General features: G+C 34.9%; 1 protein-coding gene across 1 annotated transcript in view; it reads right to left on the bottom strand.

The window, feature by feature from the left end:
- Positions 1 to 21,795, bottom strand: part of PPFIA2 (PTPRF interacting protein alpha 2) — a 190,207-nt gene that overhangs the window by 35,163 nt on the left and 133,249 nt on the right. Inside the window, exon 17 of the mRNA XM_074221063.1 lies at positions 3,491 to 3,572. Within this exon, the coding sequence (XP_074077164.1) occupies positions 3,491 to 3,572 (82 nt within the window). The remainder of the gene's footprint in view (positions 1 to 3,490; positions 3,573 to 21,795) is intronic.

The raw sequence follows: 21,795 nt of genomic DNA on the forward strand, positions 1-21,795 counted from the left end.
CATTCAGTCAAAAAAATAAACATTTACTATCTACTACTTTCTAGACACTCTAAGTTAGGTCATGGAAATAAAAAGAGAAGACCTGAACAGTCTTTGTCCTCAAGAAACATATTCTAATAAGGATACAGATTATTGCCAGGACAAAATGCTTAATATAGTCAAGAGGATTAAATAGGAGGGCATTTTTTTTTGTCTGCCAAGGGTCATTTGGATATTTATAACATCATTCAAGAACTATATTTATTCAAACATCTAATTCATTCACTTCTAAAAAAAAGCATCTAGACTTATTGAATTCCGAGTTCTGCCTGTGGTTGCCTTGGCAATGTGAGACAATAATGCCCACAAGTCAGGGGTTTCCAGCCCCTGGAATAGAGTCAAACAGGTTCTAGGCAACTTTCTTATGGGCTTCTATTTTTAAAGTGGGAGATACTGTCTCATATTCTGAAACACATGAGAATTCATGGGGAAATGGGGCTAAAGATGTAGAAATTTTATTGGAATGTAAATCTTTAGTATTGGTGAGGTGGATTGGAACTAGATGATTAAACTAAGCAAGATTGAGATGAAAAAGGTATATAGCTCCATTAGAACTTGAAAATTTCAGAAAGAATAAAGAAAAATAAAAGAAGTAAGACGACAATTTCTACTTTGACAACAACCCTATAAAGTAAAACAACTTTACAGACTTTAGAACACTGATTAAGTAATCACTAGTCCAAAAATGTACCATGTTCTCTACTTCCTACTGGAGAGATGATGGCCTTACCATATAGAACAAAACATATGCATTCAGATATGGTCAATAAGGGTCAAGAGGGAATTTATATTTATTTATTGACATTTATTGTTCAACAAAGGAGAAAAAAAGAATGAAGAGAAAAAATATGTTCATCTTTTAAAGTAACTAGCTGAGAACAGGAGTCTTAGTCTAAAATCTAGGATGTTGGATATAGAAGTGAAATGGGTCACAGGCATCATCTTGGCCAAAACTGTCATTTTAGAGATGAAGAAACTGAGACCCAGGTGACAATGGCAATAAAGTATAGAGCCTAGATCTTCAGCTCTTGTACTTTTCATTTTTATTATCCTATCCTATGTGATGGAATGGAATTAACCTGAATTCTGGCAAGAAGGTACCTGTAGTGAGTTAGATTTTTTTGTACGTGGTCAATTGCCTTGCTTGACTTTGCTTATTTGTTGCAAATTCTCCCCCCTTTTATCCCCCTTTTTTTCAATGGTGTACATAGGATGTGTTGAGAGAAAGAGAAAATATTTTTTTGTTAATTGAATAAAATATTTAAAATAATTTTATTATAAGCAATCCTTCCATAGCTCTGTCTGCATCCCCTCAATTAGCCAGGTTTGAGATTCACAGCACTTATCTCTTTTGCCTTCTCCATCCTCAAATATTAACAGGTCTACTCATCAAACCCAAACCGGCTGACTTGAGCGTTGCTGATTCCATCCTTGGGTCCCCACTGCAGTTAGTCTGATCTAACTGATGAAGCATTGCAGTAAACATTTAAGTCCCATAGACGGTCATGGCTCTTCATAAATGTCACTCCTGAGCATCCTGTGAGTGTTCTTTGACATGGATGAATTAGAGCCACTCCAAACTCACTTCCACATGTCATTCACAACACAATTTGTACTCATGGATATTGAGGTGAAAAGTTAAGAACACTCACTCACTCTATTGCTTTGCTCATTCATCTTGTTTGTTCAGTTTTATGATGTGAGACGCATCATGAAGCAATTATCGGCCAATTCCCAGATGTTCAAGGTGGGTTTAATTATTGCAAACTGTGCTGCCTGTCATTTCTTAGCACATTAATGTCAGTTGATGCTAGAATATTTTTATACTTAAAGATTCACTTATCATCTCCCCCAGTAACAGTCTTCTCACTGGCAATCTGAGAAATGTTTAATTATAATGAAAGAGAAATGGAAAAAAAGACCCTAAATGAAGCATTATCATGCTTTTGAGGCTTAGCTAGTCAGATATGCTATCAGGTCACTGATTTTAAATAAAGTAACTACAATGAGCAGTTTGACCACAAACAAAAACATTTGCTGATAGATTAATTAGTATTGACTGAATGAAGTCATAGGCATCATTTGCTCAGTGTAAGCAGTTTGCTATGCCTACTTTTGTAAATAATTAAATAGGTTTTAAATCAATTAAAAATTTTCCCCATGGAAAATCCTAAACTCGGGATCTTCTACAATGATTTAAAAAGCTGAGTTAGGTTATTTTATATCCCCAAAGGAAAAGAGATGAGATCTGTGATTTCACTAGCATAGGAAGTTCCCATTGAGTAATTTCCTCTAACATTGCACAGTTGCAATATTGAAACTTAGAATTTCTAGTACGGAAAGATTAAATAATTGATCCACAGTCACACAAGACAGTATGGGTAAAAATGGGACCTGATGCCAGATCTTTATTTCTGACTTTTCCAGTTTGCAATCCAATGGATCAAATTTTCTCCCAAAGCCATCTGCTTAAAAGATGAGTTTTTCTCCAATTTGAGTTAAGGACAGTACCACAAAGCTTAGAAAGGATAATGATCTACCCACTGTCAAAAAATTCACAGCTGCTAGGCTAGAAGGGAGGTACCAAACTTGTTAATGAGGTACGTAAATTCTAGGCTTAGCAAAATTACTTGTTTTAAACTAATTGAAAAAACGCTATTGAGCAGGCAAGGCAATGGAACAGTAGGGGTTGGAAGGCAGCACTACTCCCAAGAGAAGGCACTGATAAATTTGTGAGTTAGACTAGTTCTTCCACTTTCAAAAAGTTGTTCAACTGAGAAGGAGAAAAGAGCTCAGTTTTATAGCACTGTAGAAGAATATCAAGAAAAAAGATTCTGGAAGACCCTATTATCTGATGCTGAATGACAGCTACTTTCAGTTGTCCTATTGATCCTGTTTAAAAGATCCTGTTTAGCTTGACTGCCTTTCCATGGGATTCTTTCTTAGTATAGGATCACAGGGACCTTAGTGACTACCTGGTTCAACAAACAATCTTACTTTAGATATGAGGCACTAATGACGCAGAAAAAAGAAACAATTTGCCTTGGGTCACACAGAAAATCAAACGAAGGAAGTAGTGGACCACTCCAGTGTCTACCAAAAAAACCAAAGATGGGATCACCAAGACTCAAACACAGCTGGAACAACTCAACAACAAAACAACAACAAAGGAAATAAATACCAAACCAATTGTCAAAGGCTCTCTCACACCAAATACAATAAATATCAATCCCAGGGACAAATAGAGGAATGAACTCTCTAGATGCCTCAAAGTAAAACTTGGACATGAAAGATATGGTTTCCAAGAGACATTGAGGAAAGCAGATATATCTGTCATCATTATCAGCAAATTTCTACATAGTCACACAAACTGCAGTTCTTGAGAAAATCCTCACTTCTGCCTCCTTCAATGAATGTGGGCTCCCCCCCCCCCCCATATCCACCTACTTACCTCTAGCCAGGCAACCACTGTAGGCCCATCCCACTGGGCAAAAGGTAATCCCTTCCTTCGAGCTTCTTCCAAAAGTTCATGTCTGAAGCATAAATAGATTGTAAATTGTTAACTGTGGAATGTGGAACAAGGTCACTATAATTACTGAAAATGGTGACAATAACACAATTCACTAATCTTCTTTAGGAATCCTCATAAGAAACCCCTGAATAAATGAATCTTTCATGTCTTGAACATATGACTTATATGGCACTCCCTGGAAAAAGGACATTAGGCTTTAACTGGCATCAATATTTTTTTGTTTAATTAACTGTCTATAGTATTAAATGTGGATTGCTAAAACATTTTTTACTATAATTAACTTATATTTCACATAAACATCCCTTGTATGCATCAAGTATATATTAAAGTTGAATTCACAACATCTAGAAATATTTGGGACTAGATTTATGAATAAAAAATTCCTAAACCATTTTTGAAGATAATCTGTTATTACCTTAAGCAAGATCTAAGGTCTCAGTTTTGTGTAAAAATATGATAAAGTGCTATTTCAAATTCTCTATTTGATTGAAATATAAGGTGTGAAATTCTAACATGCTTGTATAGAGTTACTTATCACTTACTGTTTGCCATTTTTGGAAGTCAAACTTAACTTTATAATAAAGAGATGATTGTCTCTAACAATAGATTTAAACAATAAAACCTTAATTGGTGACTTTGAAAATTGTACTTTCCTACTATGGCCAGCAGATGGTATTTTGTCCTTACCCCAACTTTAATTTCCACAGAACAATTTTATTTTTTATTTTATTTTTGCTTTTTTCTGTTTTTGTTTTTGTTTTTCAAGCAAATGTGGTTAAGTGACTTGCCCATGGTCACAGCTACATAATTATTTAGTGTCTGAGCCCACATTTGAACTCAGGTCCTCCTAAATCCAGGGCTGGTGCTCTATCCACTGATCCACCTAGCTGCCCCCACAGAACAATATAAAAGGTTCATTGCTGACCTAGTAGGTTGACATTTCATAAAACAGAAATTAATTATATGATCCATTCTCTAATTTAAAATATATTCTGTGTTCCTTTGAGTTCTTCTCTACAATACTGAATAACAATAATCTTGATCTAAATTTATTTACTTATACTTTAACTCTGATTTCCAAATTGATATGTAAGATTTTTTAAAAAAAATAATCTTGTATCTGTATTATACAGATGCCTCATAATCTTAAAGTTTCATGGATTTATGTTTAAATTATACCATAGTATTCTATACACGTTCTGGTAAGCATACATTAATAAAATAGAAAAGTACAAATGGAAATTTCTGGTAACACTAGAGTTTATCTTGTGTTCCCTTATTGAGATGTTAACACCATTGATGCAGTAAGAAAAGCAATGAGAAGGAAAGGAAACAAATTGCAGTTACATGGACAAATATACTCATAAATCACTTGCTATTTCACTTTGACAGTAGAGATGGGAGGCATTGATTGGGTCCACATACAAACCACCTACTGCCTAGAGCCCTTTAGTTAGGATGTTGTAAATGGAATTCTCTAAGCAACTGTTGGAATGAGACAGGGAGAGGAGAGAAGAGCAGCAGAAAATTAGTTTCCATAGAGATTTGTTGTAGTTTGTTCATTTCAGTCATGCCAAATTCTTCATGTTTCCATTTGGGGTTTTCTTACCAAAAATAGTAGAGTGATTTGTCATTTCCCTCTCCATGTTATTTCACAAATAAGTAAAATGAGGCAAACAAGGTAAGTGCCTTGCTCAGGGTCACATAGCTAGTTAGAGTCTGAGGTCACATTTGAACTCAGGAAGATGAGTCTTCCTGACTCCAGGTCCAGCACTTTATCCACAGTGAGACCTAGTTACCCCCTCCATATAGTTTGTTCCCTTTATGACCATTATGAAAATCATTAATTAAAAACTAACCTTGCCTGAGAGAATTTCAGTTTGTTTATAAAAATAGATGGGGCATTCTATCAACCAACAACCATTGAGTCTGACTTCATATATAACAAAAATTCCCCATTTATATTATATTATATTATTATATTATATTATGTTATATTAATTATATTATATTATATTCTCCATATATATTACATTATTATATTCACAATACCTCACTCAGTGAGAGTATATAGTAGAAATTATCATTGTTCCCCTTCACGGATTTTGAGGCAACTAGGTAGCATAGCAGATATAAAGCTGAACCAGGAAGACCTCAAATCAAATCCAACCTTAGACACTAACTGTGTGACCCTGGGTAAGTCACTTTACCCTGTTTGCTTCAGTTTCCTCATCAGTAAAATGAATTGGAGAAAGTAATGGCAAACCACTCCAATATCCTTGTCAAGAAAATCTCAAATAGGCATATAAAGAGTCAGAAACAATTGAACAGCAAAACCTCAAAATAGATGATGAAACCAGGTCCAAGAGTAGTAAATTATTCCCCTAGTCATACTCTTAGTAAGGGACAGAACCAGGATTTGAACCCAGGTCTTCTTATGTCTTCAAATCTAAGGTTTTTCCTACTACCAGAGTGTTTAACTACATCAAAAACTCACTACTATCCCAGGTGCTAAGAATATAAGAATAAATATATATATTATATATTACATATTACATAGATAGATGTGAGATATGGTATCTGAAATCAAGTTATGTATAATTTAGTATGAGGGAAAATGTAAATACATGACAAAATATGCAAGAAGCGTTACAATTTGTGGTGATATAAGTTATGTAGGATTTCTGAGAAAGGAAAGAAGAATAAAACAAAGTTGGAATAATGAGTGAATGTTACTTTATATGAGATTGAACTAACCTGTACCTAGAAGTATTGGGTGAGTGGGGCAAAGGGATGTGGAAGAGGAAGAAATTACACTTAAAAATTCTGTTTGTTTTAATCCTGCTATGTTTCTGACTGAATCAGTCCAGGTGATGCTGTGAAACATGGAATAAGTAGAGTAGTGACTAGAGCCAAAGGTTCAAGCCTGGAGACTTAGTAAGAAAACCAGCTCTGTGACCCTGAATATTACTTAACTTATATAAGCTTCAGTTTCCTCATCCTATAATAGAAACAATCATTTTGAGTGGAAGGAGTGGGAGCCCTAGGTTTAGAGTTAGAGGATTTGGGTTCAAATCCAGTCTCTTCTTCTTATTGCCTATATGACTTTGAATATGTCACAACCTTTCAGGCCTTAGTTTTCTTGTCTTCAAATTGAGAGGGTTGGGCTTCATTAGATGGCTCCTTCCAAGTCTACATCCTACAATTCTAAAAAAAATCCAAGACAGGTCCTTTCATTAAGAGTGCCATCAAAGTGGAAGCTAGGTGGTGCAGTAGATAGAGGACAGGACCTAGAATCAGGAGAATCTGAGTTCAGATCTGGTCTCAGACACTTAATAATCGCTTAGCTGTGTGACCTTGGGCAACTCACTTAATGCCATTACCTTAAATAAATTTTAAAAAAAAGTGTCATCAAAAAGTAGGGCCTATTGGGGAAGGGAATATTGTAAAACAAAAGTAAAAAAGTTCATGGGAAGAGTAGTAACTTCCATAAAGTAAATGTCTAAATAAAAATCTACAGAGTCTAGATTTATAGCTATAAATATTTCTTGCAAAATTTTTAGTTTCAAGTAGCAACTTTCATTTTTGTATCTAGGGCACTGAAAGGCAGAAAGATGGCTCAGTGGAGAGAGCCACTTGGCTTGGAGTCAAGATATAAATTCAGAATTAATTGGTTCATAGACATTTACAAGCTGTAGGACATTGGACAAGTTACTTAACTTCTATTACCTTAATCCATTAGAGAAGGAAATGGCAAACCACTCCAGTGTCTTTGCCAAGAAAATTCCATGGACAGTATGATCCACAGGATGATAAAGAATTGAGCATGAATAAAAAATTGAACAAGAACGCCTGAGCATCTGGCATTGACAGGCATATTAAATTTGGACCTTTGATCTCCTGGGTGTGGGACATTCTAGGGACAGAAACTCCTCTGATATATGCAACAGGATGAACTCATCCAATCCTGGGGGGCTAGAAGGTTAAGTTACTTGCCTAGAGTCATACAGCTGGTATATGTTTTACTTATCAACCCAGGTCTTCCTGCCTCCAGGGTACAACAGTATATTGACCAATAAGGGTACCTAAGAAATGCATCTTAAATGGAAATGAATTTCCTAATCCATCCTAAAATATTGAATATCAAATGATTCTAAGAAAAATCTCATGCGGAGGGCCTCATGTTTAATCTTTGGTGGCAAAATTTATCTTTGGGGACAAAAAAAAAAGATAGAGTGTTAGAATTGAAGCCAGACTTCCAATAAATTGAAATTTAAGATTAATTAGAATATTTATTTCCTTTTCATCCCTTTGTCACCATCTTAAACCTTTGTCTCCTTAGGAAATGCCACAAACAAAATAAAATATTTTACCTGGCCCATCCCATATCCCATATTTGGGGAATGGACCTAATAGAGACAAGATAGTAATAGAAATAAAAACCAGGCATTTGCATTTCTTCTGTAATACAACATTCTTTTCAAATCCATAAGATGTAACTCAAGAAGTACTCAATAAATTTTGACTGATGCAAAACTAGATTATCAATATATCACAGACAAATATATAGGTAATTACAGAATCTCAGATTTGGAAGGGACTTAGGGGGCAATACAATTTGGCCCAAATATGACAAGAATCTCCTCTATAATATTTCCTAATGAGCGACCATCTATTCTTCCCAAATACCTCTGGTGGTGAGGAGTAAACTTTGCCTCCCAACATTGCCCAATTCCCATAGGATAGCTCTCATTTTTATGGAGTTTTACCTTATGTCAAGTTTTTAGTTTTGGCTCCTAATTTCTAGCAACTCTCCCTAATTTGGACTTCTGCATCTAAGAAGAACAAGCTTCAACATTTTTAAAATAGTTGTTGTTGAATCATTTCAGTCATATCTGATTCTTCAGGTCCCCATTTGACATTTTATTCAAAATAGTTTGACATTTCCTTCTCTAGTTCATTTTACAGATAAAGGAAACTGAGATAAAACAGGGTAAAGTAACTGACCCAAGGTTACACGGCTATTCAGTTCTCAGACCTGATTTGAACTATGGAAAATGAATGTTCCTCACTCCAAACCCACTATGTACCACCTATCTGCCCCAGATCTTCAAATATGTGAAGACATTTACCAAGCTTTAACCACCCTCCTTAGTCATATTAAAATGCTCGTGTCTTTGGAAAAGAGATTGTTAAAAGGTAAAATGTGCACATGAAGAACCATAGTAGTTGCGATGAGTTTGTCCTTTAATAAAGATTCCTTCCTCTTCTCCCTTTATGCCTCAATTTCATTGATAATTTGAAGGACAAAAATAGTTTCACTATTCTCAATTTTATTCTAACAACAGAACTTGTAGCTTGTATCACTTATTGAACAGCTGTAAATTAGGTCTGTTAAAAAGGGATCTCTTGAAATACAGTTGATTGAGGCAGATGAAAATCAAAATCTCAACCTTCGTTGTTTTGCTAATGACTAGGTGAACTAATATGAAACCGAATGTGAAGTGAAGTATATACATGCTTTAATAAAAATTTGTTGGAGTATTTCCAGGCAATTTCCCAATTTAAAAAATTTAGATTCTAAAGACTATCTTTCAAGATTTAAGAACTTTTCTCAATACATAAACAACCATGATTTCAGAGGACTGGTGATAATGTATGCCACCCATCTCCTGACAATAAGATAAATATGCCAAAATATGCAAAATAAGTCAAGCTTTTTGGACCTGGCCAATGTAGAAATTTATTTTGTTCAACTGTGTGCATTTGTTAGGAAGATTTTGTTTATTGTTCTTTTTTTCCTCCCAGTTGGGAGGCAGGTGGTAAGAATGAAAAATAAATTCATATTAAATGAAAAAATAAAATTTAATAAAAACTATCTTTCAGAATTCTCATTTACTTCTATGCTGTAAGTATGTTTGCAAAGTAGTAAAATGCCAAAGACCACTGTGAGTGGTAAGAAACATGACTTCACCTGGGAGAAGGGACCAGGAGGAACATACACATCCAGGAATGAGTGTACTTGGAGGGAGGATGGGGGAATTTTATTCAGGGAGCCATGAGACTAGACAGGGCTCATCTCAGGCAATTGTCTACAATCTTCCCATTTATAATAATTATTCTTATTAACTAGATGCTAAGATCTTGTTATTTATATGCTGATATACTGTCAACATGTTCATCTGACTCTTTAGGACAAAATACTGATAGCTCTGCCTCAGGTTGACCTATAGGTAACCCTAGGTTACATGTGAAAGTATCACCATCTATCTGAAATATAATCAGTAAATACTTGCTGGCTGAATTTCTAATATACAAATGATTTCAAAATTTGTGCTGGATTCTAAATTAGGACTAAGGTTGAATTTCCCCCACAAACCCCTAAGGTAAGTTGTTCCCTATTCTTCTGCTTTAAGGGAATAATTCAAACCAAATCATTCAGGCACAGAACTTTTCACAATATCAATTTATCTTAATTTAAGCCTCTGACTCCCTGGCTAATAGAAGCAGGCCCAGGTCCCCAAGTACACAGGACACATACACCATTCAGTTCAATAAATTCATTTAAGTGCCTTTGTATAAGAGTAGATCTTAGTCCTATAACTCCCCTTAGCTTATACTTGTTCCTCTTCTTTGATTAATAATTAATATTCATATCATTTTTATAGTCAATAAAGTGCCTTTTATAAGTTATCACTTTGGATATAATGAGCCAGTGAGGCAGGTAGTGAAATAACCAATAATAGATGGTGATGCCATTTTATGCTTTCTTTATGGTCCAGATAAAAATTTGTCCATATCCAAAACAGAATGGTGGCACAGTGGGTAAAGCATTGACCTTGGAGTCAGGAGAACAGGAGGTTGAACCAGCCTCAGTCTACTGTATGACTTTGGACAAATCATTTAACCCTGATTGCCCCACTTCCAGGGCCATCTCCACTTGTCCTGATTTCTATCTGGCCATTGGACCCAGATGACTCTGGAGGAGAAAGTGGAGCTGGTGAATTAGTTCAGGACCACCTCACTCCAAAACAATTCAGGTGCTTGTCATGGCATCACCTCCCTGATGTCGTGGTCTTGTTTGGAAATGAAGGACAACCATTATTAACTAGCTGGGACATTTGGGCAAGTCACTGAACCCTGACTACCTCCTATCCAGAGTCATATCCAATTGTCCTGATTTATATCTGGCCACTGAACCCGTATGGCTCTGAGGAGAAAGTGGCTCTGGTGACGCATAGCCCCTCTTCCCCTCACTCAAATCCAATTTATGTGGTTATCATGGCTTCACCTCCCTGTTGTCATGGTCTTCTTCAGAAGAAACATTCCTCATCCTTGACTCCTAATCTAGGTTTCTTTCTATCCTGGAAATAATTTGGTTCATATTATAATGTTTATATTTTTTTTCTAGGTACACAATGTGGGATAGTGACTCACTAAGAAGCCTGAGCATCAGAAAGACACCTTCTAGCTGATGGAGCCTGTGTAAGTCAACTTCTTGGGTTCTAGTTAATTTTCAGAATTCTGAATTCTATAGATATAATTTACTGATCTGAACTAGTGTTAGCTTATTTGAATATTCTCCACAGGAAATTCCCAACATCAGTGGAAGTATTAGACATACTCAAAATTATTTTTTCTCTGACTCCATTTATAATATATATATATATATATATATAAATACATATAATATGCCTAATTATTTGCATGTAGCTTACTTTCCCCAAATATTAGCCTTAAGATTTGCAGAGGACTTTCCGCAAAATAACCTTGTATGATTGTGTTGTTATTTACATTGTACAGGGACAGAAATGTAGGGGTGGGATGGGAAGAGAGTACAGGTTGAAAGAAAATACCCTCATCCCCATTTTTTTCCTTTATGCATTTCCTAAGATAACCAACGTTGCAGTGAGTACACCACAGGTACTACTACTACTACTACTACTACTACTACTACTACTACTACTACTACTACTACTACTACTACTACTACTAATAATAATAATAATAATAATAATGGAACTAGGTGGCACAGTAAGAGAAGCAAGTGTGAAGTGAGAACGACTCATCTTGTTGAGTTCAAATCTGACCTCAGACCTTCACTAGCTGTGCTACCCTAGGAAAAGTTCCTTCATCCTGTTTGCCTCAGTTTCCTAGTCTCTAATATGAGATGGAGAGGGAAATGACAAAGTACTGCAGTTTGCCAAGAAAACCCCAAACGGGATCATAGAGTCCAACGCAACTGAAAATAGCAACAAAAATAACTAGTATTTTAGAAGCCATTTAGGATTTTCAAAATGTTCTACAAATATTATCTTAGTAGTTCCTCACAATAACTCTGGGATATAGGTGCTAGTATTATTCTCATTTTACTATTTAGGAAACTGAGTCAAGGAGAGTTAAATGACTTATACAGAGTCACAAAGCTAGCAGTTGTCTGAGTCCGAATTTGAACTAAAATCTTATAATGATTTCAGATCTGACACTATATTCACTATGCCTCCTCTTGTTATGCACTGCAGATACAAAAAATTAAGCCTTCAATAAACTTTCTTTCTATAAAATGTTCACGAATTAGCAAATAAAAAATAATATATATATATGATATACTGGAATAATAATAATTGAATGCATTAAGATTATTTTTTTTTAGGTTTTTGCAAGGCAAACGGGGTTACGTGTGTTGCCCAAGGCCACACAGCTAGGTCATTATTAAGTGTCTGAGACCAGATTTGAACCCAGGTACTCCCGACTCCAGGGCCGGTGCTTTATCCACTACGCCACCTAGTTGCCCCTGAATGCATTAAGATTAAATGTTATTATGGATACTTTTTAATTAGAATTACATTCTGACATACATCATTAGAAAGTTTGAAGTAAAAGGGTTGGTTGATTTTGTATTCAACATATGTACAAAAACACACTGATCATCTTACTCTATAAAGTTTGTGATTAGCATAAACATATTTTGATGAAGATAGCTGAGGCTTACATACCACCCCTGTGATAGAGGATGAAAAAAATTGTATGAAGAGCATGAGAAAATATTAAAAACGAAGCCATGCCTGAATACTCGATGAGTTTAATTGGAAGATGGATGTGCAAAGGAAAACCATCAAAGAACATGTGAGAAAATATGGCTTGGAAATAAGAAATGAAAGATGAAATGGCTTCTTTATTGTCTTCTAACCTCATAGTTGTGGAACCTGAGTTTTTTTTTAAGGGGGAATATACAAAGGAACTAGATGACTTAAAAATATGCACCATACACACCAAAAAATAATTTGACTGTTGTTTAAAGGATGAGTTGTCAATGGATAAGTCATTTCAGAAAGCTTTCTGTTTGTGAATGTATGTCAAAAATCAACGATTATTGGGGTGGCTAGGTGGCACAGCGGACAGAGCACCGGCCCTGGAGTCGGGAGCACCTGGGTTCAAATCCAGCATCAGCCACTTAATAATTCCCTAGCTGTGTGGCCTTGGGCAAGCCACTTAACCCCATTGCTTTACAAAAACTTAAATATTATTTGGAAGTGAAAAAAGTTGAAGAGGTAGAAGACACATTACAATTATTCTTGCATGTAAATTGTAAATAACTGGTAAATGGAGGAAAAAAAGAAGTAGAGTATGACTATCTTCATTTCTTAGAGAAGATCAACTGATACCAAGTCATCTGAATGTAGAGGTCAAAATGCCCAGAAACCATCTGGATTTCCAAATGTATTGCAAAGAGCAAAGGCATTATAGCAAAGGATGATGACAATATAAGTATGAACTCACATGCAAAAAAAAAAAGAATAGAAGGAAGGAAGAGGATGGAAGATTTTGAATAAGAAAACCTTATAAAACCTAGCTAACCCAGGCCATTCAAAAAGCACTTTTAGATGAAGTTGGTAAAAAAGAATAAATATGGAAGAGATGGAAGAAATCTGGGAGAATTTCCATAGCCATATAGTGCTTTGATTACCAGTCAGGTCACCATATTTCAACTCTTTCACCTCAGACTGACTGATTGTCTTGTGAGAAAGCAGTAATGTTGCTCATAAAGGAGGTTATTTAAAGAAGGAATGTTTAACTGGAGACAGCCCAATTTTAAAGGTACTTGGAGTTAGGTTTTGAAATATCTCAAAGAAGAGCCAATTCAAAAAATGTTCAGATCAAAGAAGTTGCCACCCTATATATAAAAAAATTGTCATGAGTTATAAGCCACAGAAAGCCAAGCATGTGTTACCTTTCTCACTTCTATAATCTTCATAAAACTGATCTTTCAGTTCATTAGAGTAATCTCGTTGGAAATAGGAAAAGGGAGGACATAATGGCAGTTATGGATAGTATAGTTCATTGTCACAATTCTTGAACTGAGAGGAATGGAAGATAAAAGCTTCTTTTCTATCTATTTTTCCAATTATAAAAAAGAATTGGTAGATCAAACTGTAACTAAAAAAATCTTAAAGTATATAGCTATCGTATATATGTTAAACTAACATGAAATCACATAACAGACCACTAACTTTGTATAGCAATTAGAATTTAGTGAGGCATAGATACTTTTCAATAAGGTATTCATCACTGCTAACAAGGATGCCCCTCATGAAGTTCCAATAGTAAGATTTTTTAAACACCCTGATGCTAAACACAAAGATTTAGAATAGTAAGAAGTATCCAAAATGAAAGCTATAATGTTTTGAAAGAAATTGAGCTATCCATTCACAAGAAAGAAAGAGGACTAAAAATTCATATTTTATATATAGGTAGCTATAGGTTAGATATAGGTATAGGATACCTATAGGTAACTATATATTAGATGGGTATCTATACATAAATCTTAGGTGAAGTATTAGCTATACAATGGACTGAGCCCAGAATTGAACTGGAAAAGGATCCCGAACTGGATTGCAATTAAACAATATCTAGTATAATACCTCCAAAGAATTCCAATTTGCTTGCTCCTGCAAAAGTTCAACATTCTACCAGTAATTCTATATGGTTTAGAATCAAGGGATACACACATTCAAAAGAATAAAAACCTCCAAGAGACTCATAGGAAAATAGGAAGCTGCATAGAGGTACTAAGTAGGTAAAAACAATTTCAACAGTAAAATGAAATTCATTTGAAAAGGCATGTAAAACTGGAAATGTGAGTGGGCTGGTTACGTAGCAAAAAGATGACAATTTTCTGCACTAATTCTGACAATGTATTAAAACAACCAGGGGAATGTCACTAATAAATTGGGTGTATCCTCTAGAAGGGATCCGAGGAATGATAAAGACCAGAATCACAGAGAATGGAGCAGAGAAGGATGGAAGTGTATATCAGAAGAAGTGATGCAGATGAGATCAAAGCAACAACCTACAACATGGAGTTGTTCTCATCACCCCTGTTTTCGCAAATAGTAGCTAAGGTACAGACATTATTTTTCCCATAATCCGATTATCTACTGAGACAGCTTCATAGTTAGAATTTAAGCTACTGATGCTGATGTTTTATATATATATATATTTATATTTATATTTATATATATTTATATATATAATTATATATAGAAAGAGGTAGATATAGATAAATAGATAGATAGATACATATATATATATATATATATTTTAAATGTAATTTTTTTCTAAAGAAGCTTACTAATTTCAGTACGTTTTAAGGGGAATTTTTTCCAAATCTGAATTGTTAATATTATTACAAATGCACAATAAGATAAGTGAAATTCTTTTGAACTGAGAGGTCTTTGCATTGGTTGTTACAGTCATTTTGGTGTTGCCTAATTCTAATTCTAGTCCATTTACTTCTCCAATTTTTCAGAAAGCCATATCCAAACCTCAGTCATACTACTAGGAGAAAACCGTGGAAAGATGAGGATTGTGATGTTTCCTTATGTGAGACTGGACAAACCTATATCAAGAAGACTTGGGTGAGTGGGGAGGGGAAGGGAAAGAGAAGATGATGAAATCAATTTTCAAAAATTCTGCTAGCATTAATCATATATTTTTGAATGAATTAACTTGGATAATTCTATTAAATAAATATTAAGTAGTGTATTATGGTAGAGTCAGGTTTAAAGCATGTACATTTCAGTAGGAAAACTCAATAAATAAATGTTTTAATTTTAGTTAGTCACAAAATAACATACACATCTCTCTCTCTCTCTCTCTCTCTCTCTCTCTCTCCCTCTCTCCCTCCCTCCCTCCCTCTCCCATTTAAGCCCAATAACATCTGCAGGCTATAAATGTGTATCTTAAAGACTATATATTTTTTCTAAATAGAAATATTTCATAATTTCTAATGAACTAGTCCTAAACATTTCATCTATAAATATACATATTAAATACCATTAAACTGAGGATATAATAAAATTAATGCATTTGACTTAATTTCAAAATTATAACACTCAAATATTTGAATGTATTATTCAAACTGTGAAATATTTGTGATGGTTTGTCCTATTAATGAAGCTCTTTGGCATGTGAAATATTTAGAAGGATCCCAATTTAAATACAGATAAACTCCTTGGTTATACTCCATGAAGAAAGGTCCTGTTTGGATGCTTCAATGTGGAGCCATTGTTAAATTAACATTCCTTAGGATATTTCCATTCAAATTTCTCTAAAGCTTAAATCATATTTTCATGAAACAGATTTAATTTTCATTTGGTAGTATTTTGGGATTTGCATGTTTTTCTTCCTTACTTTAATTTTGCCCCTGACAAGAAAAAAGTAACAATGCACAAACACAAAGGACCTGCTCGCATGTTTTTCTTAATTAATTAATCTATAATGTCTATTGACGCCTGTCTGATGCACCTGATTGAAATTACACTTTCTGCAAAGAACTTATGAAAGTTTTTCAACATTTATCCATATTCACATGTATATTTTTAAGTTACAAAATGTCCTCCCATGCTCCCTTCCCATTCCCCCCTCCACTTAGCAGTGAACAGTTAGGTTAATATTTTTACACACACACATATATGTGTGTGTGTGTGTGTATGTGTGTGTACTAAACATGTTTACAGATTAGCCATTTTGAGTATGAAGAATTAGGATTAAGGGACAGAAATACATAAGAGATATTTTTCTAAAAAGTGAATGTAGTGTTCATGAAGGATTTTTTTGTTACGTTTTGGTTTTCTTCCTCTGGATGGGGATAGCAATTGGTCTAATAAGGCTGGTTGTTTTCTTGGAACTGTTGAGAGGAACTACATCCATCAGGGTCGAACATCTCACAATGCTGTTTTTCCAATAAAATTTTAAGCTGAATATTTGTATCTCAAATGTATAGCTTACTGTATTTGTTGAATTGAATTGAATTATAAATAGGCACATAATTTTGGCAGTTGACTGGTAAAAGTTTCATGAAGGAATTAAATTGGCACTAAAGGAAAGTTTTTTTAATAGAAAATGGTCATTGATTTCTCTCTCTCTCTCTCTCTCTCTCTCTCTCTCTCTCTCGCTTGCTTGCTCTCTGTGTTAATTTTCCTCAAACTTCCCCTATCCTTCCCTTTGATATTGTTGATATTTGGTCCTTTGGAATATATCTAACTCATTGTGACCACATTTTGGGTTTTCTTGACAGAGAGACTGGAATGGTTTGCCACTTCCTTCTCCAGCTCATTTTACAAATGAGGAAACTGAGGCAAACAGGATAAAGTGATTTACACAGAATCACAGAGCTAGTTAAGTGTCTGAGGCCAGATTTGAACTGGAGAAGAGGAGTCTTGCTAACTCTAGTCCCAGCACTCTACCCATCAACCATTACTTCCCCCTTACCTTCTTCCATTTTGAAGCTTGTTATAAAATGTTATGTTGTACTTACATAATGTTAGATAAGAATATAAATAAATACTATTCTGAAGAGTATAAAACACGATACATTAACTTATAACCATGTTAGAACACTGGGGGAAAAATATGTGCTGACTTTCTGAAGCCAAGTTATTTTGTCCTTCCTAAAGAAAAATGGTTCTTATACTCAGTCTAATTATTTCCATCTGATACAAGTGCTTCAAAAATTCTAAAAACTTTCATCAAAAACCCCTGATGGGTACAGTGTCATTCCCTAGCAGAGTCTAAAACACTTGGTTTAATGCCTGTATTATTGGCTCATAGAGCACACAGAGCCTTAGGGCAGAAAAAAAGAGAGAGTTAAAAACATGCTGAGCACTAACAGTAAAACTATTGCAATTTATAATGCAATTATTTCTTTCAGGGCTCTTAAGTGGATAATTAACTCATAAATTAACTATTGATCTATAAAAAAATGAGCATTTTGTTCAGCATTCTTTCTTTTCAGTATTGGCTAAATTCAAAAAAATTTCAAGGAAAAAAGGGACCATTATCATTATGTAATTTTATTAAGCTATTTATTTAGTGGTAAAGTTCAAGTTCAAACTGTGGCTACTGTCAAGATTAGATAGAGGGGTTTAGCTAATGCTAAATCTCACAAAGAAAAAAAGCCCAGAATTTTGCATATTTTTATAATATTTGAGCCCACTAAAACCTACTTCAGTAGTTTTGGAAGCAACTAATCAAATTAATAACCCAACTATGGCTATTGTTTTAATCAATCAATTAGCAAGCATTTATTACTTACTATTACTCACTAAGTGACTCACTAAATTACATGACTACGTTACAAAAACAGAGTATATAAACATAGAAAACTATGAAGAGATAACATGGATAAAGCAAAGTTATCAACCTTAAGGTGCCATGGAAATGTTAGCTATTATAAATATTTATACAACACAAACACTACAAGTTAGTTTTTTGTTCGTTTGCTTTAGGTTTTTGCAAGGCAAATGGGGTTAAGTGGCTTGCCCAAGGCCACACAGCTAAGAAATTATTAAGTGTCTGAGACCAGATTTGAACCCAGGTACTCCTGACTCCAAGGCCGGTGCTTTATCCACTACGACACCTAGCCTCCCCTACAAATTAGTTTTGAGGAGATACTAGCAGTTGAAGGGAAAAGGAGAAGGTAAAACTAGAAATGAATCTTGAAAGAAATCAGGAATTCAAGAGACGGAGGTCAGAAGGAAGTACATGCCCACCAGGGGGCCAGAGAATACAAAGTTATCAATCCATCAAGCAACAATCAATTATAAATACCCACAATGAGACTGAGCAGCTATGAGGAATAGTGGATAGACTCATCTTTCTGAGTTTGAATCTAGCCTCAGAGCCTTAACTAGCTGATCATGTCACTTAATCCTGTTACCTCAGTTTCTTCATCTGAACATGAGCTGGAGAAAGAACTGGCAAACAACCTGAATACCTTTGGCAAGAAAACCCTGTACTTTTGACAAGAACAATCATGAGGTCACGAAGAGTTGAACATGACTGAACAACAAAAATCACGGGCTTAGAATGTTATTTAGATGAAAGATAGGGAGAGGGGTGAATCATCAATAGGTAGTTCAGCATACAGGCATGGAAGAAAGGCTGGAAAGACCCAGCTTCTAAATATTCACATTCCAAACAAAATACATTTTGCCCTTGATATAATACAGAACTAGTCAATGGTGATACTGGAGGGACGTAGGGAGGAGGGGAGTGAAACAAAGTCCCATTGCTTTGCATAGCTTGTAGACCTTTCATCATATTTTTATAGGGTAAGTTGGCTGCTCTAATTGCTTTTTTAAAAATCTCATTGAGAGCATTACAACCTCTAATTTAATCCTTCACAGTTTAATATCCATGTTCTTAGTACCAAGAGATTCTACATTAACTAAGCAATTTCCTTTTAAAAATGTCAACATGGTTCTTTGATTTGGTGATTTGGATTTTGGACATCACAAATGTATCTTATCTAATTATGCATTTGTTCTATGAACATTTCCAAACTTTTTTTTTTCCAGTATGAAAAATTTTAATTTTTTTAATCCCCTCCAACCTGTGAGAAGGTGTGCCCATAGCTAACAAGTTTACTTATCTTAGTACTTTCTTAAATAAGGCAATAAATTGGATTACTCAAAGAAAGTAATGATTATATATCCCATATTGTTTAAAATATGAATTTTCCATAGAGGAATGGGTGAAAACTTTTATTTTATTGTTCTCTTTTACACATTTGAATTACTGCATATTCATAAATTATTATGCATAATTTGCTAGCGATAATAAAATAGATCTTTTGAAATTTAAATGGAAGTTAACAAATTCAGTCAAAAGTTATAAAATGCTCAATCAGCCCAGATGGAGAGCTATTTAATAGAATCTGAAACATTTTGAGTTACCAGGTGGTCAAATGAATTTCCCTTCATAGTAAAACAAGGAAAAGTCTATATTATTATTTAACTGAGCTCTTTTTCAAGAACACAATGTTTTAGGGGGTGAGGAAGAGAACAGATATAAATAAGGAAAGCACTGCAGAATAGAAATGCTAAATCATATCCAGAAAAATTAAAGAATATTTAGTTTCTGTAAACAAAACTCAAGTAATAGAAAAATGAGATGTTTGAAAATATTCTGAATATATAAAATTCTGGTAAGACTTGGGTACCATTTCTGTCTCTGCTAAATCCTGGCTGTGTAACCCCAGATAAATCACCTAGCCTCTCTAAATCATAATTTTCTTCTCCATAAAATGGGTATAACAACATTTCTAATAGCTCCTTCACAAGGCTGTTATAAGAAACCAAGCAATTTATTGAAGACATTTTGCAATATTGAAGCATTGTAACATGTGAATTACTTTCATTTTTATCTTCCAAGTCAAAAGTATGGAACAATAATAAGCAATAATAAGGTAAAAATGATTTTTACAAATACTGAAATGAAACTTCACAAAACCTAGTTTCTCTCTCTCTCCCTCTTGCAATTCATCTTTTAAATTGTTACCTGAATAAAAATTTCAAAATATGGTGCTTGACCTTGTTATTTTGTTTTTCAAAATCCAGTATGCATGCCCCAAAAGATGAAGACCGTGCTTTGTCTGTTGGCAATAAGGCTCGCCATGATGTCTTCATCCTATCTTTTCTGCATTATCTTGTACTCTTCCTTTTCATGAGCTCTCTATTCAAGACAAACTGAAGCAGAATCACAGCATCTTGAAGGTTTGGTGATCCCAGAAGTTATCTAGTCCAATTTATCCCCAAATAGGAACCCCTTCTACAACATACCCTCTGCGTAGCTATCCAGCCTCTGCTTGAAGAACCAAGGGAATGGGCGTTCAATGGCTCCCAGAGCAGCTCATTCCACTTCTGTGTAGTCTTTTGTATAGTTTTCTCTTATGTAGGATGTATGCACTCAGTACATCCAGACAATGATCATATTTGGATCAAAAATGTGTCTCAGTATTTCTACTCACTGTTTCTGGTTTAGCTCTCTAAGACCATGCAAAATAAGCCTGATATGTCTTTAAAATAATTTCTCTCTTCCCTTTCTTTCCTTTTTTTTGAAGGCCATCAGGTTTAAAAGATTTGGTCAGGGTCACACAGTATCACAAGTTGGATTGATCCTCCTGACTACAGGAATGCTGCCTCTTCTTCTCCTGTTCCTATTCAAATTCTTGGCAAAAAGATTTCTTTACTCTTTTATCCCTCCTTTCTCCTAAATCCTATGCAATCTGACTTCCCATTTGATAAATTTCTTACCTGGAGTTACTCCCTTGAAGAATTATTGAGGATCCCCCAATTACAAAGGTCTTCTCTTAACTTTCATTAATTCTTGAACCCCCTTCTCCTGGACACTCTCCCCTCCCTGAGTTTTCTTGACACCATTCCCTCCTGATGTTTCTCTTAACTGCCTGAAGACCTCTCCTTGTTGGTTCATTCTCCATAACATGCCCCTAATGGTATGTGTTCCCTAGGCTCTCTCATGGACCCACTTTTCTTCTCTCAGTGAACTCATCTGTTCTCATGGGTTGAATTTTCACCCCTATCTGACATGATCTCTAAGATGATTCACAATCCTTGGAGTTGGCACAGTGTTTTTCTTCACTTACAGCCCAGTAGCTCCAGCTGCCTCCCGGTCATTTCCAGTTGGTTATTCTAAATGCATCACCCAATTTACAGATTCAAAGCAGTTCAAACTCATTTCCTTTCCAAACTTTGCTATTTTTGTTGAAGACACCACCATTCAACCCCCTCCCATGTTTCATGATCAAAACTATGGCATTATTCTATCCTTACTCTCTTCTCACATCTCTAATTAGTTTTCAAATCTTGCCATTTCAACCTCAAAGACATTTTTTTTGTATTCATTTTCTTCTCTCTCCTCTC

The sequence above is a fragment of the Macrotis lagotis genome, chromosome 2 (assembly GCF_037893015.1).
Source record: "Macrotis lagotis isolate mMagLag1 chromosome 2, bilby.v1.9.chrom.fasta, whole genome shotgun sequence".
In the NCBI taxonomy this organism is placed as follows: domain Eukaryota; kingdom Metazoa; phylum Chordata; class Mammalia; order Peramelemorphia; family Peramelidae; genus Macrotis; species Macrotis lagotis.